The 26,094-nt window shown below is 39.4% G+C and overlaps 1 protein-coding gene across 5 annotated transcripts in view; it reads left to right on the forward strand.

The window, feature by feature from the left end:
- Positions 1-26,094, forward strand: part of LOC136857039 (E3 ubiquitin-protein ligase KCMF1) — a 320,855-nt gene that overhangs the window by 160,051 nt on the left and 134,710 nt on the right. For 4 of the 5 annotated variants that reach the window (XM_067135395.2, XM_067135392.2, XM_067135391.2 and 1 more), the window contains exon 4: positions 7,829-7,944. In XM_067135395.2, the coding sequence (XP_066991496.1) occupies positions 7,829-7,944 (116 nt within the window). The remainder of the gene's footprint in view (positions 1-7,828; positions 7,945-26,094) is intronic. The other variant, XM_067135393.2, reaches the window with a different exon arrangement.

Here is a 26,094-nt window from a genome sequence, read left to right on the forward strand (position 1 = left end):
ATATTGTTGAAGTCAAAGCCATGAGTGTTAGACCTGTATGAGTTATCGCCCGACCACCAACATTCCTAGGATCATTCTGGCCTTTATACTGCACTAGGGTAGTGAGCAACCACAAATGTACTAATGACAGATGTTGACAGATGCAGGTTCAGCATTGTCTGTAAAACGCACTCATGCAAGAATAGTAACACAACTCAAGAAAGTCATTTTTTAGTTATAGTTATGACGTACATCATATGCAAAAATAATCATTCTTTTCGATCCAGCAAATTGTCATAAGTGTAACTCCTTTCTTTCTTGGCAAAAATCACAAATGCCATTATACCACTTCAGCGTACTGAACATCGTCAGTCAACAATATTGAAACGTCTTAGCTGTGAATTATAATAATTTCGTGTGGCTATTTCTAGCCGAGTGCAGCCCTTGTAAGGCAGACCCTCCGATGAGGGTGGGCGGCATCTGCCATGGATAGGTAACTGTGTGTTATTGTCATGGAGGATAGTGTTATGTGTGGTGTGTGAGTTGCAGGGATGTTGGGGACAACACGAACACCCAGCCCCCGGGCCAGTGGAATTAACCAACAAAGGTTAAAATCCCCGACCCGGCCGGGAATCGAACCCGGGACCCTCTGAACCGAAGGCCAGTACGCTGACCATTCAGCCAACGAGTGGGACAGCTGTAAATTGACCTGGGAAGAGTCTTTGTGACTCTGGCAAATGGGAGTGAGATGCATCGTTGCAATCCATCAACAATAACATAAGGACTCGGCAAGTTTGAGTTCTCTAGCCTTTCTCACTTCAACTCCAAGCACATAACCTACTAGAGGTGCCCCCTGGTAAGCCGAGCAACCCAGTGGAAGGTTTGGGTACCCAACCCCAACGGGAAACTGGGTTGGCGAGTCGATCAATGCAGGAGGATCACCAAGCCGTTATTTTAATGCAAAAGTCAGCCCCTATAAACTTGGCGACTCAGTGGTGGACAACAACGAGATTTATGACAGGAACGACCGAGGGCAAAGACTAGTCCAATTTGCAGAATATACCAACATGCCAGTAATTAACACGTTCTTCAAAAAGCATCCTAACCGAAAATGGCCATGGAAAAGCTCCAACTCCATAGTTAAAAACGAGATAGACTTTATTCTGTCAAATACGCCTCATACTGTGAAAGACATCTCGGTTTTAAACAAATTCAATATTGACAGTGATCACCGATTTGTAAGAGCAAGAATTGAAATCAATGTAAGAGATGAAAGAAAAACACTCTTAAAAAGGAAGAGAAACGTAATCAATCTCAAAAATTTTGAAGAAAACAAAAAGTAATTCCAAAAAGTCATCCAAAGAAAGTTTCAGGTAAGAAAGGAAAAACACCTAGCACAAATGTTAGTTGCAAGTGCACAAGAAGTAGGTGGCTTATGTAAGAATAATAACCAACCAAATAAATTCGGTGACAAAACCAAAGACCTCCTACAGAGGAGAAGAGAAACGAACATTCAAACTGATCGGGACACAATAGAATATTCTGAGCTATGTAAGACCTTAAAAAGAGAAATGAAAGCTGATATACAGAAGTTCAATGAAGAAACCTTAAGAACAAATGTAGAGAACAAGACATGTTTAAGGCAGCTAAACGTAAGCTCACAATTGTTTAAAAAAAAAAAAAAAATACAGATCATAGCAATTGATAGAGACAATGGTCTAATTACTGAAGAGGAGGAGATTTTGAATTTTATTAGACTTTTATAGGAGTCTATATAGTAAAACAAAGAATATTTTGATAGCACCTGACCTAAAATGTGTAACTAAAGTTCCAGATATATTTCCTTCGAAAGCCAGATATGCTATAGACAACATGAAGAAAGAACCTGTTGCCGGTTATGATGATCTTTCTGTTGATATTCTGAAGCTTACAGGTGATGAAACAGTAAACCACTTGGCTAAAATCTTCACTTCTTGTTTACACAATGCTTCAATCCTAGCATCATGGAATAAAGCAAAGTATTATTGCATAAAAAAAGAAGTATTCACAATATTTAAAACTATCACTCTATAAGCTTGCTCTGTTTTATACAAATTTTTTATGAAGATCTTGTTACACAGAATCAGCTAATCAGCTTTACCCTTGACTCAGCCCAGCCGGTTGAACAAGCAGGATTCCGCAGCAGCTTTAGCACAGTGGACCACATTCTGGCTCTGCGTGAAGTGATCAGCAGAGCAAATGAATACCAGATGCCTCTGTGCATAGCCATTGTTGATTTTCAAAAGGCATTTGATACAATCAGCCATTCAGCTATCTTACAAGCCTTCGATGAGCAGGGAGTTAAAATGGCTAATATCAGAGTTCTCAATAATATCTACAAGACCTCGTTAGCCTTTGTTAATGTCATTGAAGCAACTTCAGAATTTCCTATCGGAAGAGGTGTTAAACAAGGTGATCTAATCACTCCAAAGCTATTCTCAGCTGTTTTGGAGATGGCGATGTCGAAGTTAAATTGGGAAGGAAAGGGTATAAGGATCAGTGGCAGAAGGCTTAACAACTTGAGATTTGCTGATGACATTGCATTACTGGCAAACGACAATGGCGAACTCCAGACATTAGTTACTGATCTTGCCATGGAATTTGAGTCAGTCGGCTTGAAGATTAACCTTTCCAAAACAAAAGTCATGTCCAACTAGTGGGTCACAGCAGGAATTGTGAACATCATCAAGGTCAATGAATATATATTACTGGGCCAGTTGATGAATATGAAAGGTGATAGACGACCAGAAATTTTTCGACGCATTAAGCTAGGATGGCAGGCGTATGGAAGAAACTCAACTGTCTTCAGATAAAATAAGCCAGTAAATCTGAAGAAAATAGTTTATGATCAGTGCATTCTACCTTTGCTGACTTACGGCTGTGAGACCTGGACACTGAACGAATTTATGAAAGAGAAACTTAAGACAGTGCAGAGACATGGAAAGGTCAATACTGGGTTTTACAAGGAAAGATAAGAAGAGAGCAGATGGCATCAGATCGATCACCAAAGTTAATGACATTCTTGAGAGAATACCCACCTTAAATTGGCAATGGGCTGGGCATATTGCTCAAAAGGAAGATGACAGATGGACGAAGCTAGTGTTAGAATGGAGTCCAAGAGATCATCAAAGGCCTAAAGGAAGACCACCAGACAGATGGGACAAAGACATCAAGAGAATAGCTGGTGCTACCTGGCTGAGAACTGCTCGAGACTGTTCTACCTGTAGAGTTCTGCTAAAGACTTACCTGAGTTCACGACTTAGAGGCCACATCATGTAATGATAGAATTGGCTGATGATGATGAGTTGTGATTTATTTCATTGAAACTCTGTGAAAAAGTGATGCAATATATGCTAAATTTCACTGTGTAGAAATAGTCTGATAAAATATTATCCTTGATTTGATATGGTGTTTTAAACTTTGTTTTCTTGAAAACTTTCATTTTTGAGTTGTCACTATTCTTGTGGAGGTGCAAACTGTGGACACGCAAAATGGTGATGATAGTGATAATGTTCCAATTCTGTGGAAAATTACTCTGAGAATCCCAAAGTTCTAACAAAGTGGCAGGATACTAGCAATGATGAATGAACCAAGGAACCACCCGGCCAATAAGTGGATAGATTTTGTACATTTTATGTTGTATACACTGACTTAAAATAGGTAAACTACCCCCCCCCCCCTTTTTTTATCTTAAACATTATCATGTTTTTAAAGGGAAGGTCTTGTTCATGACTGTAAATTAATTCTTTATGAAATAATATAAGCTGTTAATTCCAAGTTTTATTAAATGATTTAATTATGTCACTATTTTCACGGCCTGACGATGGAGCAAAATCTCTGAAAGGCATTGTAAAATCATGTGACTGGTGACAGTTTATATTATTTCATAAAGACCCCTTTTTAATCTTTTATAGTTTTCTGGTTTGAATTATGCCTTTATTATTTTTTTTTTTTGTATTGTCAGAAATGCATCTGTAAAAGAGTTCAATTACCTCTGGAAAAATGTACTATTTGATAGCAAGGGGAGCACGTATACACCCACAAGGAATATAAACTGATAGAACATAATTACGTGGAGAAGTCGCTTCGGAACGTACGCCTCCTGTTTTGCTTTATAAAAGCTGTAGAAAATGTATTTCCAGCAGGCGTAATGGGATGCTTTGTGAGCATGAGAGTATGTTTGTGAAAATAATGCATCAAGTTTCGAGTCTATGGATTCCAATATCTCAAATATATGTAAAGATCCCATGGCCTGACTTTCTGGGATAAATACTCTCTCACCTTAACCTCAGTTTTGAGTTGGTTGTAAATTATGAGCTCTTACAGAAACTTTTTACCAGTAATTGTATTTGCATATCAGCTCCCCTCATCAACACAGTGTTTACTCCAATAATGACTACATTATCTTTTTTTTATGTTACCTTATTATGGTATTCCAATTCACCGTAATAAGATGCTCTTAACCTCTTCAGTGACACGCCCGAGAAATTCTCGGGTAAGGGCACGCCTGCCCATAACTGCACCGCCCAAGAAATTCTCGTTTAGCTGCAGTGTTCATTTCGCCATCGCCCAATAATTTCTCGGGTACTGTAATCTCTATGGAAAAAGTTTTCCAGCATTCCCAACAGATGGTAGGAGGATTTCCAGCTGTATTCATGAAGCCTCTGGCCTAAAATATGCCTTAACTTCTCTACTTTACATATACAATCTCTGGCCAGCTGACGAGGTAAATAGAAATGGCGAGCGCGAAACGGAAGAGAAGTTTATCTGAAAACAAAATAAGGAACTATATCAAAGATGAATCTTTGTGACATTAGTATTTCTGATAGCAGTGATAATAATTCTATTGATTCTTCAGATGATGACCTTCATGGTAATTTTAGGGAAAGTGAAGAAGATATTACATCAGAAGCTAAGGTGATGGTAGATGTTGAATATACATTCGTGTGGAAAAAGTGTAACCCTGGGGATAGTGTGCGACCTAATATAATTCAATTTACAGAAAATCCTGGTGTGAGGGTTGGATTATTACCAGAGGTGAGTGTGATTGACTGTTTTGAACTGGTTATAACGGATGAAGTTGTAAATTTGACAGTGACCGAAAGAAATTTGTTAGCCCTATGCTAAAAGTGCATTGAAAAACTTGTAAATAAATCTCCGCATGCAAGGGCAAAGTTAAAAAAAAAAAAAAAAAATTATTGCGTTTGTGCTGTTGATGGGAATAATACAAAAGCCTGAAACAGAAATGTATTGCTCACAGGTCAGTATTCTCAAAACACCAATATTTTATGAAACCATATATCAGACCTACTGTAAAAAATTGCAAATAGAATGTAAAGTAAGATTTTATTAACCTTGAATAATATATGAATGCATACCCTTAATAATTGTTACTCATTCCTTGCTATTTTTCACCACATTTCCACTGCAATTCGGGAAGTTCTTCTCGAGGGTGGAACGTCATAATCAGGGGGGTGAAACTCTAATAGGGCTTTTGGTTCCAATCTGTAGCTAGCTTCAGGTAGTTTCAGTCTCTTTTTCTAGATGGCGCTGGAGGTCATTCATAACGTGTAAATAGTTATATACACGTTCTGTAGATGGCACCCAAGTAAGCATGAAATGAGCGTTGTTAATAATTAAAGGCAGTTTGTCTCGAAGTCAAGTATTTAAAGTATTTCAAGTCTAACCTCAATCAGTGGGCCCTTCTAACAAATTAATTAGTCATAAAACGTCAAGCATTGTGGAGATAATATTGCTGAATTGCATCGAATTCGATTTTACCCAATCGATTAACCTTGTTCCCATGATGCTACAGTATTTGTGTTGTTTGAATTCCAAGTGCTCATGTGCTTGTGCTGTATGTGCTGTAAATCTTCGCTCCTTGTGCTTGTTTATTTGAAATATATCTTCGCCAGTCCTCCTGAAATCCTGTATTTCCTGTTTGAGTACACATCAGGGGCTGAAAGCTGAATGGTTCTATTAATGTAGTTCTATATATTTCCTGTCTCAGTGCATTTAATTCTGTTATTTTTATTTTCATGTGGTACTTGGATATTGATGTGATACCCCATTTTCTTGCATATGGTGTGCTCTGTTGTCTTGCTTTCGAAGGGATTTCTTATTTGTTATAATATCAGCTTTGTGTAATGTGTCAATCATTCATTTGAAGTTAAAGCTGCTTTGAGGTGTGTGGTTATGTTCTCAGTAACATAGTATGCCATACGAACTAGGGGTATCAGATCATTATTTACAACGTAGTAAGTACTTGGAAATAAAAATATATGAATTACAATGTATTGGGCATGGAAGTAGTAGAACTGCATTATTATCGCCGTTTGGGCGAGGGGGGGGGGGGGTGGCGAGGGGCAGGGAAAGGAGGGGGGAGGAGCCGTAAGCATACCCGGATGTGCGTCACTGCGCCGGATGTTAACTCTCCGCGCTATCTGTTGATAGTAATACTAAGGTATTGCATCAGAATGCACACTGTGGCGCTATCTCGGAAAAGAGACTAAAACTACTAGCGCCAAGTGGCTTGGAACCGAAATTTATCATTGAGTTTCATCTCTATTCTATTCTATCCTCTTTGGTCATAATTTTGTAAATGATGTAAATCTGTAGAAAACATGTGAAGATTTACATCTGTCTGTGTATATACAGGGTGGAGCGAAATTCGTGCACTCGGGCGTCGCAGTGCGACTCCTCACATGCCAGCAATAAAAAAATGTCCCTCACAAAAGTTCATCCTGCAAGTATATCAGGCAGAAAAAGGACGTTGAAGAGTGGCTTATTTGCTAATTTCCATCGGACATTACATGCTGTAATACAGTACTTGTTACCTTAGGTCACATGTATCCTACATTTACAACATTGTGTACCGCTGAACACAACAAATACTTTGCTAGGCCTACTGGTAACGTAAGGCCCTAGTGAAATGTAATGGACCTGAACGAGGCATGAATAATAGTTGGTACTAATCTACGAGACCATTGTAGGAGGTTTCAAAGAAAACAGGTTTCGCATCTTGTGTATGAAGTGGTGCGAATAAATTCACGCCCACGACGTGGAAAGGGCGTCTTTCCAAGCTGACCAATGAAAATGATTGTTCGTCCATTTCTAGGAACGTAGTAAGTGCAAATGGTTTCTAGAGGACCCGCTGCAATTGCTGTTGACGATTAAGTTGCCAGATACCATACCACCTGGACTACATTTACGAAATAAAAAACATACACTTCAACCAGGCTCGACCCCTTGACCTCCTGCATGCCAACCCAAAACTCTTTCCACTGCACCAACTGTACAGCACGAATAATATGTGCTGACAGAGGTAGTTACCTTGCATGTAGTTACGGTGTTGCCGGATTGCCACTCTTCAACGCCCTTTGATATACTCTAAGGACAAACTTTTGTGAGAGACTTTTTTTATTGCTGGCATCTGAGGAGTCGCGCTGCGACACCCGAGTGCGCGAATTTCGCTTCACCCTGTATATATATATATATATATTATTTATTTATTTTTATTTTATTATTCAATTTAATTTTTTATTTAATTTTCTATTACATCATCTGTAATTGGGACATCCTGTAGCTGATAAATAAATATATTCTATTCTATTAAATAATTTCCTCCAAGAAAACTTCACTTTCCTGGCACAGGAGGTCTGCCAAAACCTGCCACTGAAGGGGTTAATGTCCTTTGTTCCAGAGTATATCAGTTGAAGCAATTGTGTGGAAGTGCCCTTTTAATTACTTTCTAATACATGCATATTTACAATGTAATGTATGTAATGTAATGTATGAACTATCATTTCAGGTGTGTCCGGTATGTGCATCTCTCCCAGGTGGCGATCCAAATCTGGTGACTGATGACTTTGCTGGCCATTTAACCTTGGAGCACCGGAGTGGTCCTCGCGACCTGATATCCTTCCTCATATCCTTTACAATGCTCAGTGCCCAACACAAACTAATACAAAAGACAAGACTGTGTGTCTTACTTTGACACACAAATTTCAGAGCTAAGTATTGAATTTAGTTGTAATGTTGAGAGACGAGAATGTCTGGATGTCCTGTTGAGAGTAACTTGAGAGGTGAGGGAGAGAAAACTGACATTGGAAATGCAGAAGGATTAACATTCCTTAATAGTAGGAGCTGTAATTAATGTCTGAGGCACAGGTTCTTTTCTCATCTCTTCTGGTCATCTTTATAAATACACAATGGATATATTTTTAGGACCTTGTAAATATGCAGAGCTGAACGAAGAACGTCTTGACTTTTCCTTTGAGTACAAAGTATTAAAAGATTAATCCAATTTTTAATGACCATACATCATGTCTGCCTTACCAAGGTGAGTGGCGAGACTGTTTTAAAGTAGGTAGACGTGTTGAGGTTGGTCAAGGCAGTTTGCTACAACATGGACCATGACGTCCTATGTGTATTTATTTTGTACAGTGTAATTAGTCTAGTAAATAAATTAGCCTTGAAATGTATATTCTATTGGCCTTCCCTTTGCACTTAATAAAGTGCATTTTTGTGAACTGTGGGAAGAGCTAGGCATCGTGCAACATGAGTAATCAACACGAACACGAGACCGAACATCGTGGCGTGGCATCAGCATATGGTAAATCTACAGAGGTGGTGGTTATGGTGGTGATCATTTAAAGGGCAAAACAATAGGATTATGGCCTCATGGCTCTCATCCATTTGTCTGCACATAGGAAAACATCAGATTTCGAATGAGAAGAGCTTTGTCTTTGAAGTGATGGATGTGTCCTTCCAGATGCGATTAAGTTTTGCTATTGAATTTCTTGCAATGTGCTTATGGATCTCAGGTTCACAGTCTCTGGTATTTGTGACAATAGATCCCAGATACTCAAAGGGTCTGACAACCTCATAATCAGCAATTCTTTTTATGGCAGGTCTGTTATTATTAAAACGATCTACAATCATCACTTTCTTTTTGTTTGTTTTTTTCCAAGACCATATTTTCTGCTTCGCTCGTCTAACCTCCACATGATGGTTTGCAGTTCTTGATCATCTGTTGCAATTATCGCAGTGTCATACGCATATCTGAGATTGTTAATTTTTCTCACAACTGTGATGCCGTTACTCCAGTCTTTGAGAATATCTCGCATAATGTACTCGCTGTATATATTGAATAGGATGGGGGAGAGAATGCAAGCTCGTCGCACTCTAGCAGTACTAGAAGAAATTTCTGAGAAGTTGCTATTAACTCTCACTGCCACAGTGTTCGAAGAGTACAATTGTTGAATCAGGTACACTAAATGTCTCAGCGTCCCCATCTCAATGAGCATTCCCTATTGCAACCTGTGCAGCAGAAACTTGGACGATGAAGACGGCAGATCGCCACAGGATGGATGCTTTAGAAATGTGGTGCTATAGGAGATTACTGCGAATACCATGGACAGCACACCGTACTAATGAATTGATCCTTTAACAGCTCGGCATCAGAACAAGACTGTCGACCCTTATCAACCAAAAACAACTCGGATATTTTACTCATATTGCCAGGAGACAGGAAGCAATGGAAATACTTGTCATAGAGGGAAAAGTCGAATGCCGAAGACCTAGAGGACGTGCACTGTTACGATAGATGGACCAGATCAAGAGCTTGACCAGGATGAGCTTACAGCAAGCAAGTCACTATGTCAAAAACAGAGACTCCTGGAGGCAGATTACCAAAAGGATTGTCGTGTGATGCCACTACACCCTTACGAAGGGTGTTGGACTCGAGGAGAGAGGAAACAATACCAGTTGTCAAGAGTAGAGCAATATTTAGGCGTAGGTCTTTTGGGCCCAGGGCCAGGGTGCCAAATTTATGGGGCAACATTAATAATAGAATTTTCGTTCCACTTATGTGAAACCTATCATGGTTAAATTTATCAACAGTATGTGAAACGTGTCTCTAATAATATTATAAATGTTACTGCATCGTTGAAAAACACCCCATTGGTTCTGCATGCAGGTATCAAAATGACTTCAGGCTGCAAATTATTCAAGCAGGCAGCGAATCAACATCACCAGGACACACCCATGTGGTGTTGAGTGAATCGGGAAGGCTGCTAAATTCCCCATAATAGCAAGGGTTCCGGAAAAGGCCATTTTTATTAATTTTATAAGAGTTGCCTTTCATGTTACCAACACAACCTGGATGCACACATGTATGAAGGATGAGAGTCTTCCACCTAATGAATACTTTACTTACAAAGTGTCTCAAATTTTAATTACATTAAAAGACAGTACCAGTTTCGACCCGTTAAATGGGTCATCGTCAACTGTTGATGAACCTGCTTATTCAATAACGACTGTACAGAATAAAATATTACTAAATGAAACATGAATGCCACTATTCTAATAAAATGCATAATGTTAATATACTGTATATGCATATGGTACAGTTCATGAAGTTGGAAGGCTGTGGCTTCCTAAAGTCCCATGAATGCCACAACTCCAAAAATTAGATTTGCTATAATTTTAAAAATAGGATACAATTCTTAGAGTCTAAAGAGTCACTGACATCCTGGTGTAAACTTCAAATATCTTATGTTGTAATGGCAACATTATGTCCAACGGGTCTATAAAGTAGATTCAAGAGTGCATTGTTGGGCCACAAATATGCGGGGAACGTTGTGTTCAGTAGAATATGAGGTTCTTTACTTGTTTTACAGGTACTATGCTCATTCTCAGTCTATATCATTGCTGATAAACATGCTAGTTTCTACTAGACTGTTGTGGAGGCATAAGTTGCTGTATATGACTTATTGAAATCAATGAAAGTCAGTGTGAGTGCTCCTCTCTTCATACTTGCATTCCATTCAGATAAGGTCAAAAAATCTATTACCCTTATTTTTGGCTTATGAGTAATGTTACTAGAGACTACTACGTTAAGAGTGGAGTGAAACAGAAACAGGATGATTTTTGTAATTCTATGCGGATGTATCCAGACAGCAATTTCTGACAATAGTGCTGTTTGAAAGAAAGCTTTTAAATGGAGACAGCATAAAATATGAGTATATGGTTTTTTTCGTGCAGCGAACGATCTGTTTCTGTGCTCCTTGTAAACTTTTTTTAGGGACATCCCACTTCTCAACAACTGGCTTCAATGATTGGTGAATGGAACGTGAGAATTTCCACCCTCATCGTGATTACGTTTTCATGTTTAAAGGACAGGGTAGTGAATTGTGTATCGAGTTGACAGCTGTCTACTTTCTCAGTTGAATTATTATTATTATATAGTATAATGGATCAACATCAAATTTTAATAACAGCGCTTCAGGAACTTAGGAATATGGATCAAGATCCAATCGAATTTGGTGGAAATCGCCTTTACAAAGGTCCTCCAGGAAAAATAATGTTTTCCAATTTGGTATGGGATTCCTAGTCCATAAGAGTATAATAGACCTGATCAAGGAGTTCTCATCAACCTCTCCAATAATAGCAAGATTAACAATTAAAGTGGGGAATAAATCTTATACTCTGATAATTGTGGCAAAAATGCCAAGGAAAAAGAAGAAACTGGCAAACTTTAGGAAGAACTGGACCATCATCTATTAAACATCCCTGATGTAAACATTGAACTCTTGCGTGGAGATTTCAGTGCAAAAATAGGGCAAGAAAGAAAATATCGTACATTAGTGGGAAGATGGCCAGCTCATAAATTCACATACAAAAATGGGCAAAATTTAATTGAACTTTGTGAGGACCATGGACTTACAGTATTCTGGAATCCACAAGATTTCAGACAACCACACCAGTTCATGACTTGGAATTATCCTAATGTAAAATTGGGGGAGTTTCAAATTGACCATGTAACCATGGATAGAGATTACTACAAAGAAATTTATAATGTGAAAGTCCTCCGGAGGGTCTGTTGATTCAGATCATTATACATCAAAAATAAAAATAAAGTTAACACCTAAACGGAGACAAAAAAATCTTAATCCACTAGGCAAAGAAATTAGGATCCCAGTTATTTAATAACAAAATGAATATGGAGAGATCTAAAACACCCCTCAGTGCCAAATTGGGGACGATAATTAACAAACTGAAAACTGTAGCTGAGGAAATTGCTCCCATTAAACGGAGAAAGAAACATGGCTTGAGGAATGTGACGGTGCAATTCAAGAAAGGCATAAAGCATGCTTATATCTGACCAACAACGGAAAACCAAAAAATCCTGCAAAGAACTCGTGAATGCTGGAAGACAGGCAGCCAAAGAAATTAGAAGCATTAAAAGAAATATTATCAAAAATAAACGCCGAATACCACAGAAGAAGCATTTGGTCAACATAAAACAAGACTATTACAAAACATTCCAACAATATCAATCAAAGTACATTCCACCTACACTTACGATTGAAAAATAAAAACGGGGAAATGGCACACTTTTTTTTGCTAGTTGCTTTACGTCGCACCGACACAGATAGGTCTTATGGCGATGATGGGACAGGAAAGGGCTAGGAGTGGGAAGGAAGCGGCCGTGGCCTTAATTAAGGTACAGCCGCAGCATTTGCCTGGTGTGAAAATGGGAAACCATGGAAATCCATTTTCAGGGCTGCCGACAGTGGGGTTCGAACCTACTATCTCCCGAATACTGCACACAATAATAGGGATAATGCTAAAATTATGGCCGACTATTTTATAAAGAATTACTTAATTGTGAAGATCCAAAAGAACAATTTGATTTTGATCCTTCCCCAAAAATAAAACTCCACTGGAAAAGTTATACTGCCAACTTATGATGATGAAGTGATCAAAGCAATAAATTCCCTCAAGAACTACCAAGCAGCAGGAGAGAATCAATTTGTAGCAGAACTTTGGAAGAATGCAAATAAACAAACCCTTCAAAATTTACATAAACATATCATAGATATCTGGAATACTGAAGAAATACCTGAGGAATGGACTACGACAATAATCCAGCCACTGTACAAGAAAAGTGATAGATTGGATCACGGTAATTATCGGGGTATATCTCTGCTTGATGTTACTTATAAGATTTTATCTAAAATTATGTATACAAGAATTCAGGAACAATTTGACCAGGAACTGGGATAATATATCGGGGAGGATTTCGACAGGACAAAGCGGTCCCGATCAAATCATCAATCTTAAGTGGATCATGAAACACCATAGAGTTTGGAATAAGAGATTAATCATAACTTTTTTTGACTTCAAAAAAGCTTGACAGTATTCATAGTGAGTCACTACTAAAATTCCTTAAAGAATTTGGTTTACACTAAAAACTCATCAGTCTTATTGGAATCACTCTTATGAATACTAAGTCGAAAGTCAACTTTAGAGGTGAATTGTCTGAGCCATTTGAAATCCACACTGGACTTCGACAGGGAGATGGACTCTCGCCATTATTGTTTAACTGGTATTGAGATACATAGTCACGGCTCGTTTAAGTTCTTCATCGCTGTGAAATCTTTTTCCTGCCAGGAAGTCTTTAAGCTTCGTAAAGAGATGAAAATCCGAAGGGGCCAAGTCTGGGCTATACGGGGGATGGTCGAAGGTTTCCCACTTGAATTGCTGCAAAAGTTGTTGTGTTATCGCAGCTGCATGAGGCCTGGCATTGTCATGAAGGAGAATGACGCCTGTAGACAATAGACCTCGCCGTCGATTTGTATTGCCCGCCGTAATTTCTTAAATATTTCACAATACTCATTAGCATTAATTGTCTCTCCACGGGCCATAAAATCAATGAGCAGTACACCTCGGCAATCCCAGAAAACTGTTGCCATGAGTTTCCTGGTGGACAGAACTGTCTTGAATTTTTTTTTGTTTGGTTGGTGAATGAGCATGATGCCACTCCGTTGACTGTCGTTTAATCTCAGGTGATGCATAACAAACAAATGTTTCGTCCCCAGTAATGATGAGAGTCAGGAAAGAGTCTCCTTCATCGGAATAACGTTCCAGAAACGTCAGTGCTGCAGCCATACACTTGGTTTTGTGCTCCTCTTTAAGCATGCGAGGTATCCATCTTGCTCAGATTTTTTAATAATGCAGATGGTCTTTGACAATTTCATGAAGAATTGTTCGAGACATATTAGGAAGATGTTCACAGAGTTCATAAATTGTGACGCGCCGATCGTTCCCCACGCATTCGTGTACTGCACTCAGCAGTTGGTCTGTAATGACAGATGGTCTCCCTGATCGCTCCTCGTCGTGTGTATTCCCCCTCCCCAGGTTGAAGTTGCGACACCAGCGCCGAACAGACTCGTCCATCACATTGTCTCCGTACACCTCCGTTAATTGGCGATGAATATCACAAGGTCGAATGTTTCATGCATTAAGAAATTTAATCACGGCCCTCACTTCACAACTGGCGGGGTTCTCAATTTGTTTAAACATTTTAAACGATCACAGACACAACACAGGCAATGCAAGCGTCACGCAACCTCACACAGAGCAGGCAGACAAGCCACTGACGCTGTCTGACCTTGCCCAGTGGCTATCCGAGTCGTCAGTGCTTCATGCGGCGCTAACGGGTACTACTTTCCGGATGGCTCTCGTAATTCAGGTTTCCTAAGGGAATCTATATCCATATCATGGTATGGTGCATGTGGCTGATAACAGATACAGATATTTGTGATTATATGGCGACTGGTTATCTGTTATACCGAGTGACAGTGAATTGTGTATTTCTAATGATGTTTGTGATTCGGAATGTGATTTTGGAACTTCTACTTCAAATCATGGGCAACAATCTCATGTGTTGGTATACAACTCCAATACAGTTGAAGACGATGTAATCACAGGTACTGTAGGTCCTCTTCACAGGGGGCACTGCTTTGAAAGGTATCACACTGTACAGAACTACTAAGCAACTTGATGAGAATGTTCCACATTTGAGGTAGATATCTTGAATATTTTTGCAAATTGCGGTGGTTTGACTGCAGCAGACAATCGCTCATTTTCCAAAATGAGTTAGCTATTTTCAAATTCCATTAGCTTTTTTCCATTTGTATTGAGACAGGTACTGTATTTCTTCCAATCCAAGACTTTTTTCCCCTCAGAATTTCATGTAAAAAAAATCAAGGGTCATCTTACATTCGCATCCTAATGGTAATGAACACCACTGGCAGCTACCAAGCTAACCACGCTGCTTCTCTTCATGCACGCACACTCCTGCGCTCACAAACTTGACCTTCAATGTCAACACATCGCTAGCCGCAGCAGCCGGTTGAACAGTGCCTCTTTGTAACGTCACTGGTTCTTGGAAAATAGTGAAGAGTGAATGACATTCTGCTAGCCTCTACAAAAAAAGCAAATTGCAGAATGGCATCAAAACATTACTCTCTTGAGCTAGTTGCAGGATCGACCATAAAGTACTTCAGAGCCCCAGCTACACAGGAAGTGTTAATAGAATTGGAATAGCAAGGATTCAATCCTTCAAATTCTTTGAAAAGCCACGGCTACTCAGTAGCAGAGTTTCAACATATTTACTGTACCTGACAGTAAAAGTAAGTTTTGTAAACAGCTGGAATATTTTCGTGGTAGTATGTCGTATTGTAGAGACGCGTGGAACGGGTATTGCCAGCAAATTTTCAACGGATTCTCTTCGATATTATGATGCTAATTTTAAGTTAATGGTTGTTAAACACGTGGAAATGAAGACTAATTCTACAGCCGCAAGAAAATACAGCATAACTAAAGCCTATGTTCGGCATTAGCGTGAAGACAGTTAGCTAAAAAAAAGTGTACTGTACAAAAAATGCATTCAGTGGCCCTCAACAAGGATGCTTTAAAGAATTTGAAAATGAAATTTTGAGGTATGTGCGCAAAAAACGCAAGAGTGGAATGGCTATAATGAGATGCGTTACGAATGCAGGCGCATATAGAGGAATTCCCTGTACTTTCTAAGGCAGTATCTGGTTCCTCGAATGAAATATGATGCTTGTTGTATAAATGGGCCTAACATCTAGCTTCTAATGTATATGATTAGGGAAGTAGGCAGTATTTACATGATACTTGTGTGTGTGAATTTTTTTTCTCAAATTAAATTTGAAATTTGTTATAAATCTAATTGATTTTACAAAGTGCTTTTAAGCCAGATTTAATTTTTTTAAGGAAAAAGTGGGTATTGTTTTGGATTTAGACATATGATATATCCTTGTGCAGTGCCACGGCTATTAAAGTTGCCTATTTACAGCTACATCTTGAAATTTTTCCAGAAAGTAAATCCTCGGTTGGTTGTTAGATAGGTATGTTACAAAAAATTGTGATGAGCTACGAACACCCAAATTATTTGGAAAAATAAGCTAATTAATAATGCTTCTTACGACATTCTATAAGAAGTTATTAAGCTACTCAAACTATATTGTTTAAAGGTAGCTTCTTAATTCCGGAAATATAGGGCATTACATATATGTAACATGAGGTGCTTGTGTTGTCAGTTTTCGTGCATCTTGTTGAGGATGGTGACTTATAGAATACAGTAATTGTACTGTTTTCGTGTTTGATTCCATATGCGTAAATTGGTAGTATGCTCTATAAGAAGCACTAAACAAGTCTTTTGAGCCTATCCAGCCTTCGATCATGAGTTCATATGAATGACTCATATGAATTCTTGAATAGTTTCTTTTTGCGAAATGGCAGGAAACATGGTATGCACCGTCCCACATCATGTTTACAACATGCACTGTGGACACTGCTTTAACACAATTCACTGGCACACCGTCCCTTTATTTCCTGGGATCTTGATGATCAGATGATTGCACTCATGTTGCAAGTCCTCAATTGTGCAGCCTTCTCCTGCATGTGCTCCTGACGGGCACCCAGATCCTCATTTTTGTATGCCGTATGATTTTGCATACAACTATACCGCTTCCCTCTTGAACTCCAGTTTTTTGGTTGTGCCATATTACTGAGGTACTGTGAGTTTTGAAGACTTGCATCAAGAAGCCAAGAAAATACTGCCTACTACTACTTTTTGCTTCCTATAGACAAGCAATGTTGGTTTATGTTTTCATCCATAAGGTCCATTCCTAGTATGAACATGTTATCGGTGCCAGTCAGTTAAGGATGTGGCACTCTTAATTTACTTTTTCTTCCCAAGGGAAACGTTTGTCGTGGTAGAGTTGGGTGGAAGGGGAACGGGGCAATTTGTGGAGGCAACTTTTTCTGTGCTGTTAACATGCCATCAAACAACAATGATGACATTACTTGACGTACAATCAATCTCTTCGCTTCATATTTTTAGTGCAAGTAAGTTAACATTCTTAGTGGTCTCCGTTCTCTCTGTTTGTTCGTATACCAGAATAACCAGACAATTTTAGATAAGTGAGCAGTTTCATTCCTGTAAACAAATTGTCAAAATGAAGTTTCTTCTTGTCATCAGGAAAATGATCTGGCAGATTTTCCAAATCTTGCTTCATTGTCGACTTGCGTATTGGTATTTGGTTTCTTACCGTAATATCCATAAAAATTTATTGGATCATTCCCTCTCTCCGTAAGCATGTGGAAGGTGACAGTATAGTAACACCCATGTATCCCTGCCTGTTGTAAGAGATGACTAAAATGGGCACCATTGGCTCTTGGGAGCGTGGGTGGGCCACCATGGGGCTCATTGCTGAGTCCCGATGTTGCTTCAACATAATTGTGTCAGGCTCCTCGCTTCCATTTATCCTATCTGGCCTCCCTTGGTAAGCTCTTACTCCTTTCAGACCCCAACGGTATTATGTCACAGGGCCTTGAGAGCCTTTCACTTTCACGTCCTTCGCGACCTTAGTTTTCTTTGGCCAATACCTTCTTTTATCGAAGTGTTGGACCTCTTCCATTTTATCCCTCTGATTAGTGTTATTTGCCTAGTTGTACTTCCTCATCAAATAATCACCACCACCACCACCACTCTCCTCCTCCCGAGTGTTCATGCACCACGCTTTATAACCGATCTGATTGTCTTATCCCTGATGAATTGCTTGAATTACGGGTGGTGTCGTCCATAATGTGGAATCATGGATTCATCAAAGTTTATTTGGCGAACAGGGACAAAAAGCTCCATAAAGTTGCTTTTGATCTTCATGGTCCATGGTTTGCTGTGCACATCTATTTCATTGTTAGTTATAAAATGTAGGAATCACATTATTTGAATTGTGCTTCTTTGCTTTAAAGATCATACAGTACCTTATTTTGTCAGGCGAATCCTAAAAGTACCTCACACCTGGAAGCTCATAATAATAATAATAATAATAATAATAATAATAATAATAATAATAATAATAATAATCGTATGGCCTCAGCTACCGTGTGCAGAAATTTCGATTTGACGCCATCTGGCTGTCTGCTCGTCAATTTCGACGTTCCGTTTTACTCTAGGCCCACTAGATGGCAGGCAGAGTAAACCGGATCTCTCTTGGGTGTCTATGGCTGAGATTTAATTAATTTTGTCGGGTAAATACCAAATATATCACCAGAGATCTTTTACATGCTGACATTATACGACATGGAGTGTCGAATGGACTTTTTTCCGCCCTTCAAAAATCCAACTATCTCTGCCGGGTTTGAACCCGTTATCTTTGGATCCGGAGGCCGACACTCTACCACGGATCCACAGAGGCGGAAGCTCATAAGAAAGCTGATATGAAAATTCCGATAAAACACTTCAGTTCACTTTTTTTTTTTTTTGAACTGATGTATCTGGACAGTTTCTAAACAAAGCATAATTTTGTATTTCATTCAAAACAAATTTATACAGTTCATCATCAAAGATGATGTCACAACACAGAGGATAGGTGTTTAATATTGTAGAAAAGTCTCAAATAATGTGGCGATTACAAAATATGGATACAAACTTCAGCGTCGCGAAGGAATTAGGTGCTTCACACTCAACAATTTCTGCAATTGGGAAGAACACACACAGAGAGAGAGAGAGAGAGAGAGAGAGAGAGAGAAAAGTCTCAAATAATGTGGCGATTACAAAATATGGATACAAACTTCAGCGTCGCGAAGGAATTAGGTGCTTCACACTCAACAATTTCTGCAATTGGGAAGAACACACACAGAGAGAGAGAGAGAGAGAGAGAGAGAGAGAGAGAGTGTGTGTGTGTGTGTGTATCTCATTTACTAGTCAAGACTGTGTGCAAGCTTATTGATCAGTTTACATTTGTGCTACTTCTTTCCTGGGTTCTTAATTTATTTGGCTAGCATTATAGTACTTGGTAAACGTTCCTCTCAGACACTGTCCACAAATACTGTATTGCAAATACAGTAATTATTTCACTTATGTTTCTTGAAGTTTTAACTTTATTCTGTTAATTAACACTAAGTGTGCAGCCTAAAACTTACAGATATAACATTTTCAGCAACAGAAGAAACCCGGTTTGTGTGACGATCATTTATAACAACTGTTGATGTACGGTCCCTTTGGAGACGTTAACAACTGGTTTAGACTGTTTAAGGTGCGTCTGACGTTATTCATCTACTGTCACTTTGCTCAGTTCAGTCTGGTGTAGTGCCGTTATTGTCTCACGTATTAAAACTTTATTACTTTTCTTTTATTGAAACTCCACCATGCCAAGCTTCTGCGCCACGCAACATGGCGTTTCAAAGTGACAGTGAGTCTAGTAATTACGAGTCGTAAGAGGTTTCAAGGCGTTGAATGATTTATAGCAATCCTTACCAGATGTCAACGTACATCTTGTTGTTTGAGTCATCATTCCATAGACTGGTTTGATGCAACGCTCCATGCCACCCTATCCTGTGCTAACCTTTTCATTTCTACGTAACTATGGTATTGCATCCTACATATGCTCTAATCTGTTTGTCATATTCATACCTTGGTCTACCCCTACCATTCTTTCCGCCTACACTTCCTTCAAAAACCAACTGAACAAGTCAGTCCTGGGTGTCCTAAGATGTGTCCTATCATTCTAGCTCTTCTCGTCAAATTTAGCCAAATCGATCTCTGCTCACCAATTTGATTCAGTATCTCTTAATTAGTGATTCGATTTGTCCATCTCATCTTCAACATTCTTCTGTAACACCACATTTTAAAAGCTTCTATTTATTTTTTTCTTTCTGAGCTAGCTATCGTCCATGTTTCACTTCCATACAATGAAACGCTCAGATGAAAGTCTTCAGAAACATCTTTCTAATTGCTATATGAATGTTTGAAGTAAGCAAATTTCTTTTCTTAAGAAAGCTCTTCCTTGCTTGTGCTAGTCTGCATTTTATGTCCTCCTTACTTCTGCCATCGTTAGTTATTTCACAACCCAAGTAACAATATTCATCTACTTCCTTTAAGACTTCATTTCCTAATCTAATATTTCCTGCATCACCTGCCTCCGTTCGGCTGCACACCATTACTTTTGTTTTGTACTTATTTATTTTCATCTTATACTCCTTACCCAAGACTTCGTCCATACCATTCAGCAGCTTCTCAAGATCTTCTGCAGTCTCAGATAAAATAACAATATCATCGGCAAATCTCAAGGTTTTGATTTCCTCTCCTTCGATTATGATTCCCTTTCCAAATTCCCCTTTGATTTCCTTTACTGCCTGTTCTATGTAAACATTGAAAAGGAGGGGGGACAAACTGCAGCCTTGCCTCACTTCTTTTTGGATTGCTGCTTCTTTTTCAAAGCCCTCTATCCTTATCACTGCAGACTGATTTTTATACAGATTGTAGATAATTCTTCGTTCTTGGTATCTGATCCCAATCACCTTCAGAATTTTAAATAGCTTGAACCAATCAGCATTATCGAATGCCTTTTCTGGATCTACGAACGCCATGTACGTGGACTTGTCCCTCTTATTTCGATCCTCTAAGATCCGATGCAAAGTCAGGATTGCTTCACGTGTTCCTACATTTCTTCTGAATCCAAATTGATCTTCTCCTAACTCAGTTTCAACTTGTCTTTTCATTCTTCTGTAAATAATAGTGTTAAAATTTTGCAGGCATGAGATACAAAACTAATGGTGGGATAGTTTTCACACTTGTCAGCACCGGCTTTCTTGGGAATAGGTATAACAACATTCTGCCGAAAATCGGATCGTACTTCTCCTGTCTCATACTTCTTACACATTACAGGGAATTACCTTGCTATACTGGTTTCTCCTACGGCAGTCAGTAATTCAGAGGGAATGTCATCAATTCCAGGTGACTTGTTCCTATTTAGGTCTCTCTGTCAAACTCTGACCTCAAAATTGGGTCACCCATTTCATCAGCATCAACAGCCTCTTCTTGTTCCAGAACCCTTTCATCTACTTCTTTACCTTGATACAACTGTTGGATATATTCCTGCCATCTTTCTGCTTTGTCTTCTTTCCCTAGAAGTGGTTTTCCATCTGAGCTCTTAATATTCATACACCAAGATTTTCTTTCTCCAAAGGTTTCCTTGATTTTTCTGTATGCAGCATCTACCTTCCCTAGGACCATACAACCTTCAACATCCTTGCATTTCTCCTTTAGCCATTCTTCCTTAGTTACCTTGCACTTTCTATCCACTTCATGCTTTAATCACCTGTATTCTTTTCTGCCCTCTTCATTTCTAGCATTCTTGTATTTTTGTTGTACATTAATCAGGTCTAGTATCTCCTGAGTTATCCACTGATTCTTAGTTGATCTTTTCTTCCTTCCTAACATTTCTTCAGCAGTCCTACTGACTTCATTTTTCATGACTATTCACTCTTCCTTTATTGTGTTTCCTTCACCCTTTTCATTTAGTTCGTGCACAACTTGTTCCTTGAAACAATCCCTCGCTCTCTTTTCTTTCAACTTGTCTAGATCCCATCTTTTTGCATTCTTTCCTTTCTTCAATTTCTTCAACTTCAGATGGCATTTCATGACCAAGTTGCGGTCAGAATCCACGTCTGCTCCTGGGAAAGTTTTGCAATCCAACACCTGGTTTCTGAATCTCTGCCTAATCATAATTAAGTCTATTTGATACCTTCCGGTGTCTCCAGGTCTCGTCCACATATACAGCCGTCGTCGTGGTGTTTGAACCAAGTATTGGCAAGGACTAAATTATGATCAGTGCAGAATTCAACCAGCCAACTTCGTCTTTCGTTCCTTTGTCCCAATCCGAATTCTCCTACTGTATTACCTTCTCTTCCTTGGCCTACCACTGCATTCCAGTCTCCTATCACAATTAGATTCTCGTCACCTTTTACATATTGTATTAAATCTTCTATCTCCTCATATATTCTTTCGATTTCTTCATCATCCGCTGAACTAGCAGGCATATAAACCTGCACTATTGTAGTGGGCATTGGTTTGGTGTCTATCTTGACGACAATAATTCTTTCACTATGCTGGTTGTAGTAGCTTACCCGTTGCCCTTTTTTCTTATTCATTATTAAACCAACTCCTGCATTTCCCCTGTTTGATTTTGTGTTGATAATTCGGTAGTCGCTTGACCAAAAATCCTGTTCTTCCTACCAGTGTACTTCATTTGTACCAACTACATCTAACTTCAGTCTACATCTCTCTTTTCAGATTCTCAAACCTACCGCAACTTCTAACATTCCACGCTCCGACTCGCGGAATGTCAGTATCCATCTTCCTGATGATCACCCCCTCTCCTGTAGTCCCCAAATGGGGGACTAGTTTACCTCCAGAATATTTTACTTGGGAGGAAGCCATCATCAGTACATCATTCATACAGAGAGTGCTGCATGTTCTCGGGAGTTAGTTACAGCTGTAGTTTCCCGTTGCTTTCAGCCCTATAGCAGTATCAACACAGCTAAGCCTTGAGTATTATTACAAGGCCATATCAGTTAATCATCTAGACTGCTGCCCTTGCAACTTCTGGAAGGCTCCTATTCCCTTTCGATGAACCATTAATTAATCTGGTCTCTAAACAGATACCCGTCCAATATGGTTGCAGCTGCGGCTTGGCTATCTGCTTCATTGGAACACTCAAGCCTCCCCACCGCGTCAAGGTGGCATGGTTCACAGGGGAGGGTCAACGTGCATATCAGTGAAAAAATTGTGATTTATAGTATCAATCTACTTAAGGAAATGTATGATACATACATCTGCTAAAATGCAGCAGAAATTTGCATCTGTATGCTCTCAAGCAAAAAGAGGTCATACTATTTCCATCTCTTTAGAAAGTAAAAAGGAAACACTGATTTGGACCAATTCATTCATATGTACAAGGAAAGAAGAGATCACTACACTCAATGATATACCATTTCCATCTCGACAACTTTAAAACTTTACAACATACATACATTATACATACATTATCATTATAGACTGTTATGCCTTTCAGCGTTCAGTCTGCAAGCCTCTGAGAATTTACTAAACGTCGCCACAATCCTCGATTTGCAACTAGTGTTGTGGCCTCATTTAGTTCTATACCTCTTATCTTTAAATCGTTAGAAACCGAGTCTAACCATCGTCGTCTTGGCCTCCCTCTACTTCTCTTACCCTCCATAACAGAGTCCATTATTCTCCTAGGTAACCTATCCTCCTCCATTCGCCTCACATGACCCCACCACCGAAGCCGGTTTATGCTTACAGCTTCATCCATCGAGTTCATTCCTAAATTAGCCTTTATCTCCTCATTCCGAGTACCCTCCTGCCATTGTTCCCACCCGTTTGTACCAGCAATCATTCTCGCTACTTTCATGTCTGTTACTTGTAACTTATGAATAAGATATCCTGAGTCCACCCAGCTTTCGCTCCCGTAAAGCAAAGTTGGTCTGAAAACAGACCGATGTAGAGATAGTTTCGTCTGGGAGCTGACTTCCTTCTTACAAAATACTGCTGATCGCAACTGTGAGCTCACTGCATTAGCTTTACCACCTTGATTCAATCTCTCTTACTATATTACCATCCTGGGAAAACACACAACGTAAATACTTGAAATTATCGACCTGTTCTAGCTTTGTATCACCAATCTGACATTCGATTCTGTTGAATTTCTTACCTACTGACATCAATTTAGTCTTCGAGAGGCTAATTTTCATACCATACTCATTGCACCTATTTTCAAGTTCCAAGATATTGGACTGCAGGCTTTCGGCACAGTCTGCCATTAAGACCAAGTCGTCAGCATAGGCCAAACTGCTTACTACATTTCCACCTAACTGAATCCCTCCCTGCCATTTTATACCTTTCAGCAGATGATCCATGTAAACTACAAACAGCAAAGGTGAAAGATTACAGCCTTGTCTAACTCCTGTAAGTACCCTGAACCAAGAACTCATTCTACCATCAATTCTCACTGAAGCCCAATTGTCAACATAAATGCCTTTGATTGATTTTAATAATCTACCTTTAATTCCATAGTCCCCCAGTATGGCGAACATCTGTTCCCTCGGTACCCTGTCATATGCTTTCTCTAGATCTACAAAACATAATCACAACTGCCTATTCCTCTCGTAGCATTTTTCAATTACCTGGCGCATACTGAAAATCTGATCCAGACAGCCTCTCTGTGGTCTGAAACCACACTGGTTTTCATCCAACTTCCTCTCAACGACTGATCGCACCCTCCCTTCCAGGATGCCAGTGAATACTTTGCCTGGTATAATAATCAATGAGATACCTCGATAGTTGCTGCAATCCTTCCTGTTCCCTTGCTTATAGATAGGTGCAATTACTGCTTTTGTCCAATCTGAAGGTACCTTACCAACACTGCACGCTAATTTTACTACTCTATGAAGCCATTTCATCCCTGCCTTCCCACTGTCCTTCACCATTTCAGGTCTAATTTCATCTATTCCTGCTGTCTTATGACAATGGAGTTTATTTACTATCCTTTTCACTTCCTCAAGCATAATTTCACCAACATCATTTTCCTCCTCCCCATGAGCTTGGCTGTTTGCATCACCACCATGATGATTTCCTTTTACATTGAGAAGATGTTCAAAATATTCCCTCCACCTCTCCAGTGATTCTCTGGGATCTATTATGAGTTCACCTGAATTACTCAAAACACTGTTCATTTCCTTTTTCCCTCCCTTCCTAAGATTCTTTATTACTGTCTAGAAAGGTTTCCCTGCTGCTTGTGCTAGTCTTTCCAGGTTATTACCAAAATCTTCCCATGACTTCTTTTTGGATTCAACAACTATTTGTTTCGCTCTGTTTCTTTCATCTATGTACCAATCCCTGTCTGCCTTGGCCCTTGTTTGGAACCATTTCTGATAAGCCTTCTTTTTACGTTTACAGGCTGCTCTCACTTCATCATTCCACCAAGATGTTCGCCTTTTCCCATCTTTACACACAGTTGTTCCTAGGCATTCCCTTGCTGTTTCTATTACAGCATCCCTTATGCGACCCATTCACTTTCTATATCCTGAACCTGCTTACTGTCTACTGTTCGAAACTTCTCACTAATCATATCCATGTACTTCTGTCTAATTTCCTCGTCGTTTACAACCTAGAATAAAATGAACTTGGGCCTACAGGGGTCTGTACCACGCATGGAGGTCAGCAGCATGTGAAGAAAAGGTTTATACGGCGTATGGACGTCGGCGTCAAGGTGTTAATCGTAGTTCTAGGACATAACATCATTGCAGCTCTGAGTATCGTGTTACTTACTGCAGCTGTTCTGTTTTCCCAAATGCGCTCCAGGTAAGTGCTGCAAAGGAGCCGTGTTTTACCGAGCAAGTTCGCTATGCGATTAGGGTCACATCCTTTTCAGCCTGCATTGGTGAGAGAGTAGGTTCAAACAGCACTGTCAGCAGCCCTGAAGATGGTTTTCCGTGGATTCTCATTTTCGCGCCAGGCATATGCAGGGGCTGTACCTTAATTCAGGCCAATTTTGCTTCCTCCTCAGTTATGGCCCTTTACAATCCCATTGTTTTCATAAGACTGAGATGGTGCAATGTAAAAGAAATAGCAAGTAAGAACTCTGTTTCAAGTCTCTAAATTACACTGTCGTAGACCTCACAGTAACACAGTATGTCAAACCTCTGTTCTTACTGGTGCTTAGGACTGGTGATCGAAGGTGTCCAAACCACTTGATATGAATATCCACTAGAACTTGTAAAACCCATTTTATATCTTGTAGTACAGTAAATTTAACTACACTCCCTTATATGTTAGTGTGCTTTTCTGGTTTAACTCTGGTTTATTAGGTTATTTATTATTAGTTATGTAGT

This window comes from Anabrus simplex, chromosome 1 (genome assembly GCF_040414725.1).
Source record: "Anabrus simplex isolate iqAnaSimp1 chromosome 1, ASM4041472v1, whole genome shotgun sequence".
In the NCBI taxonomy this organism is placed as follows: Eukaryota; Metazoa; Arthropoda; class Insecta; order Orthoptera; family Tettigoniidae; genus Anabrus; species Anabrus simplex.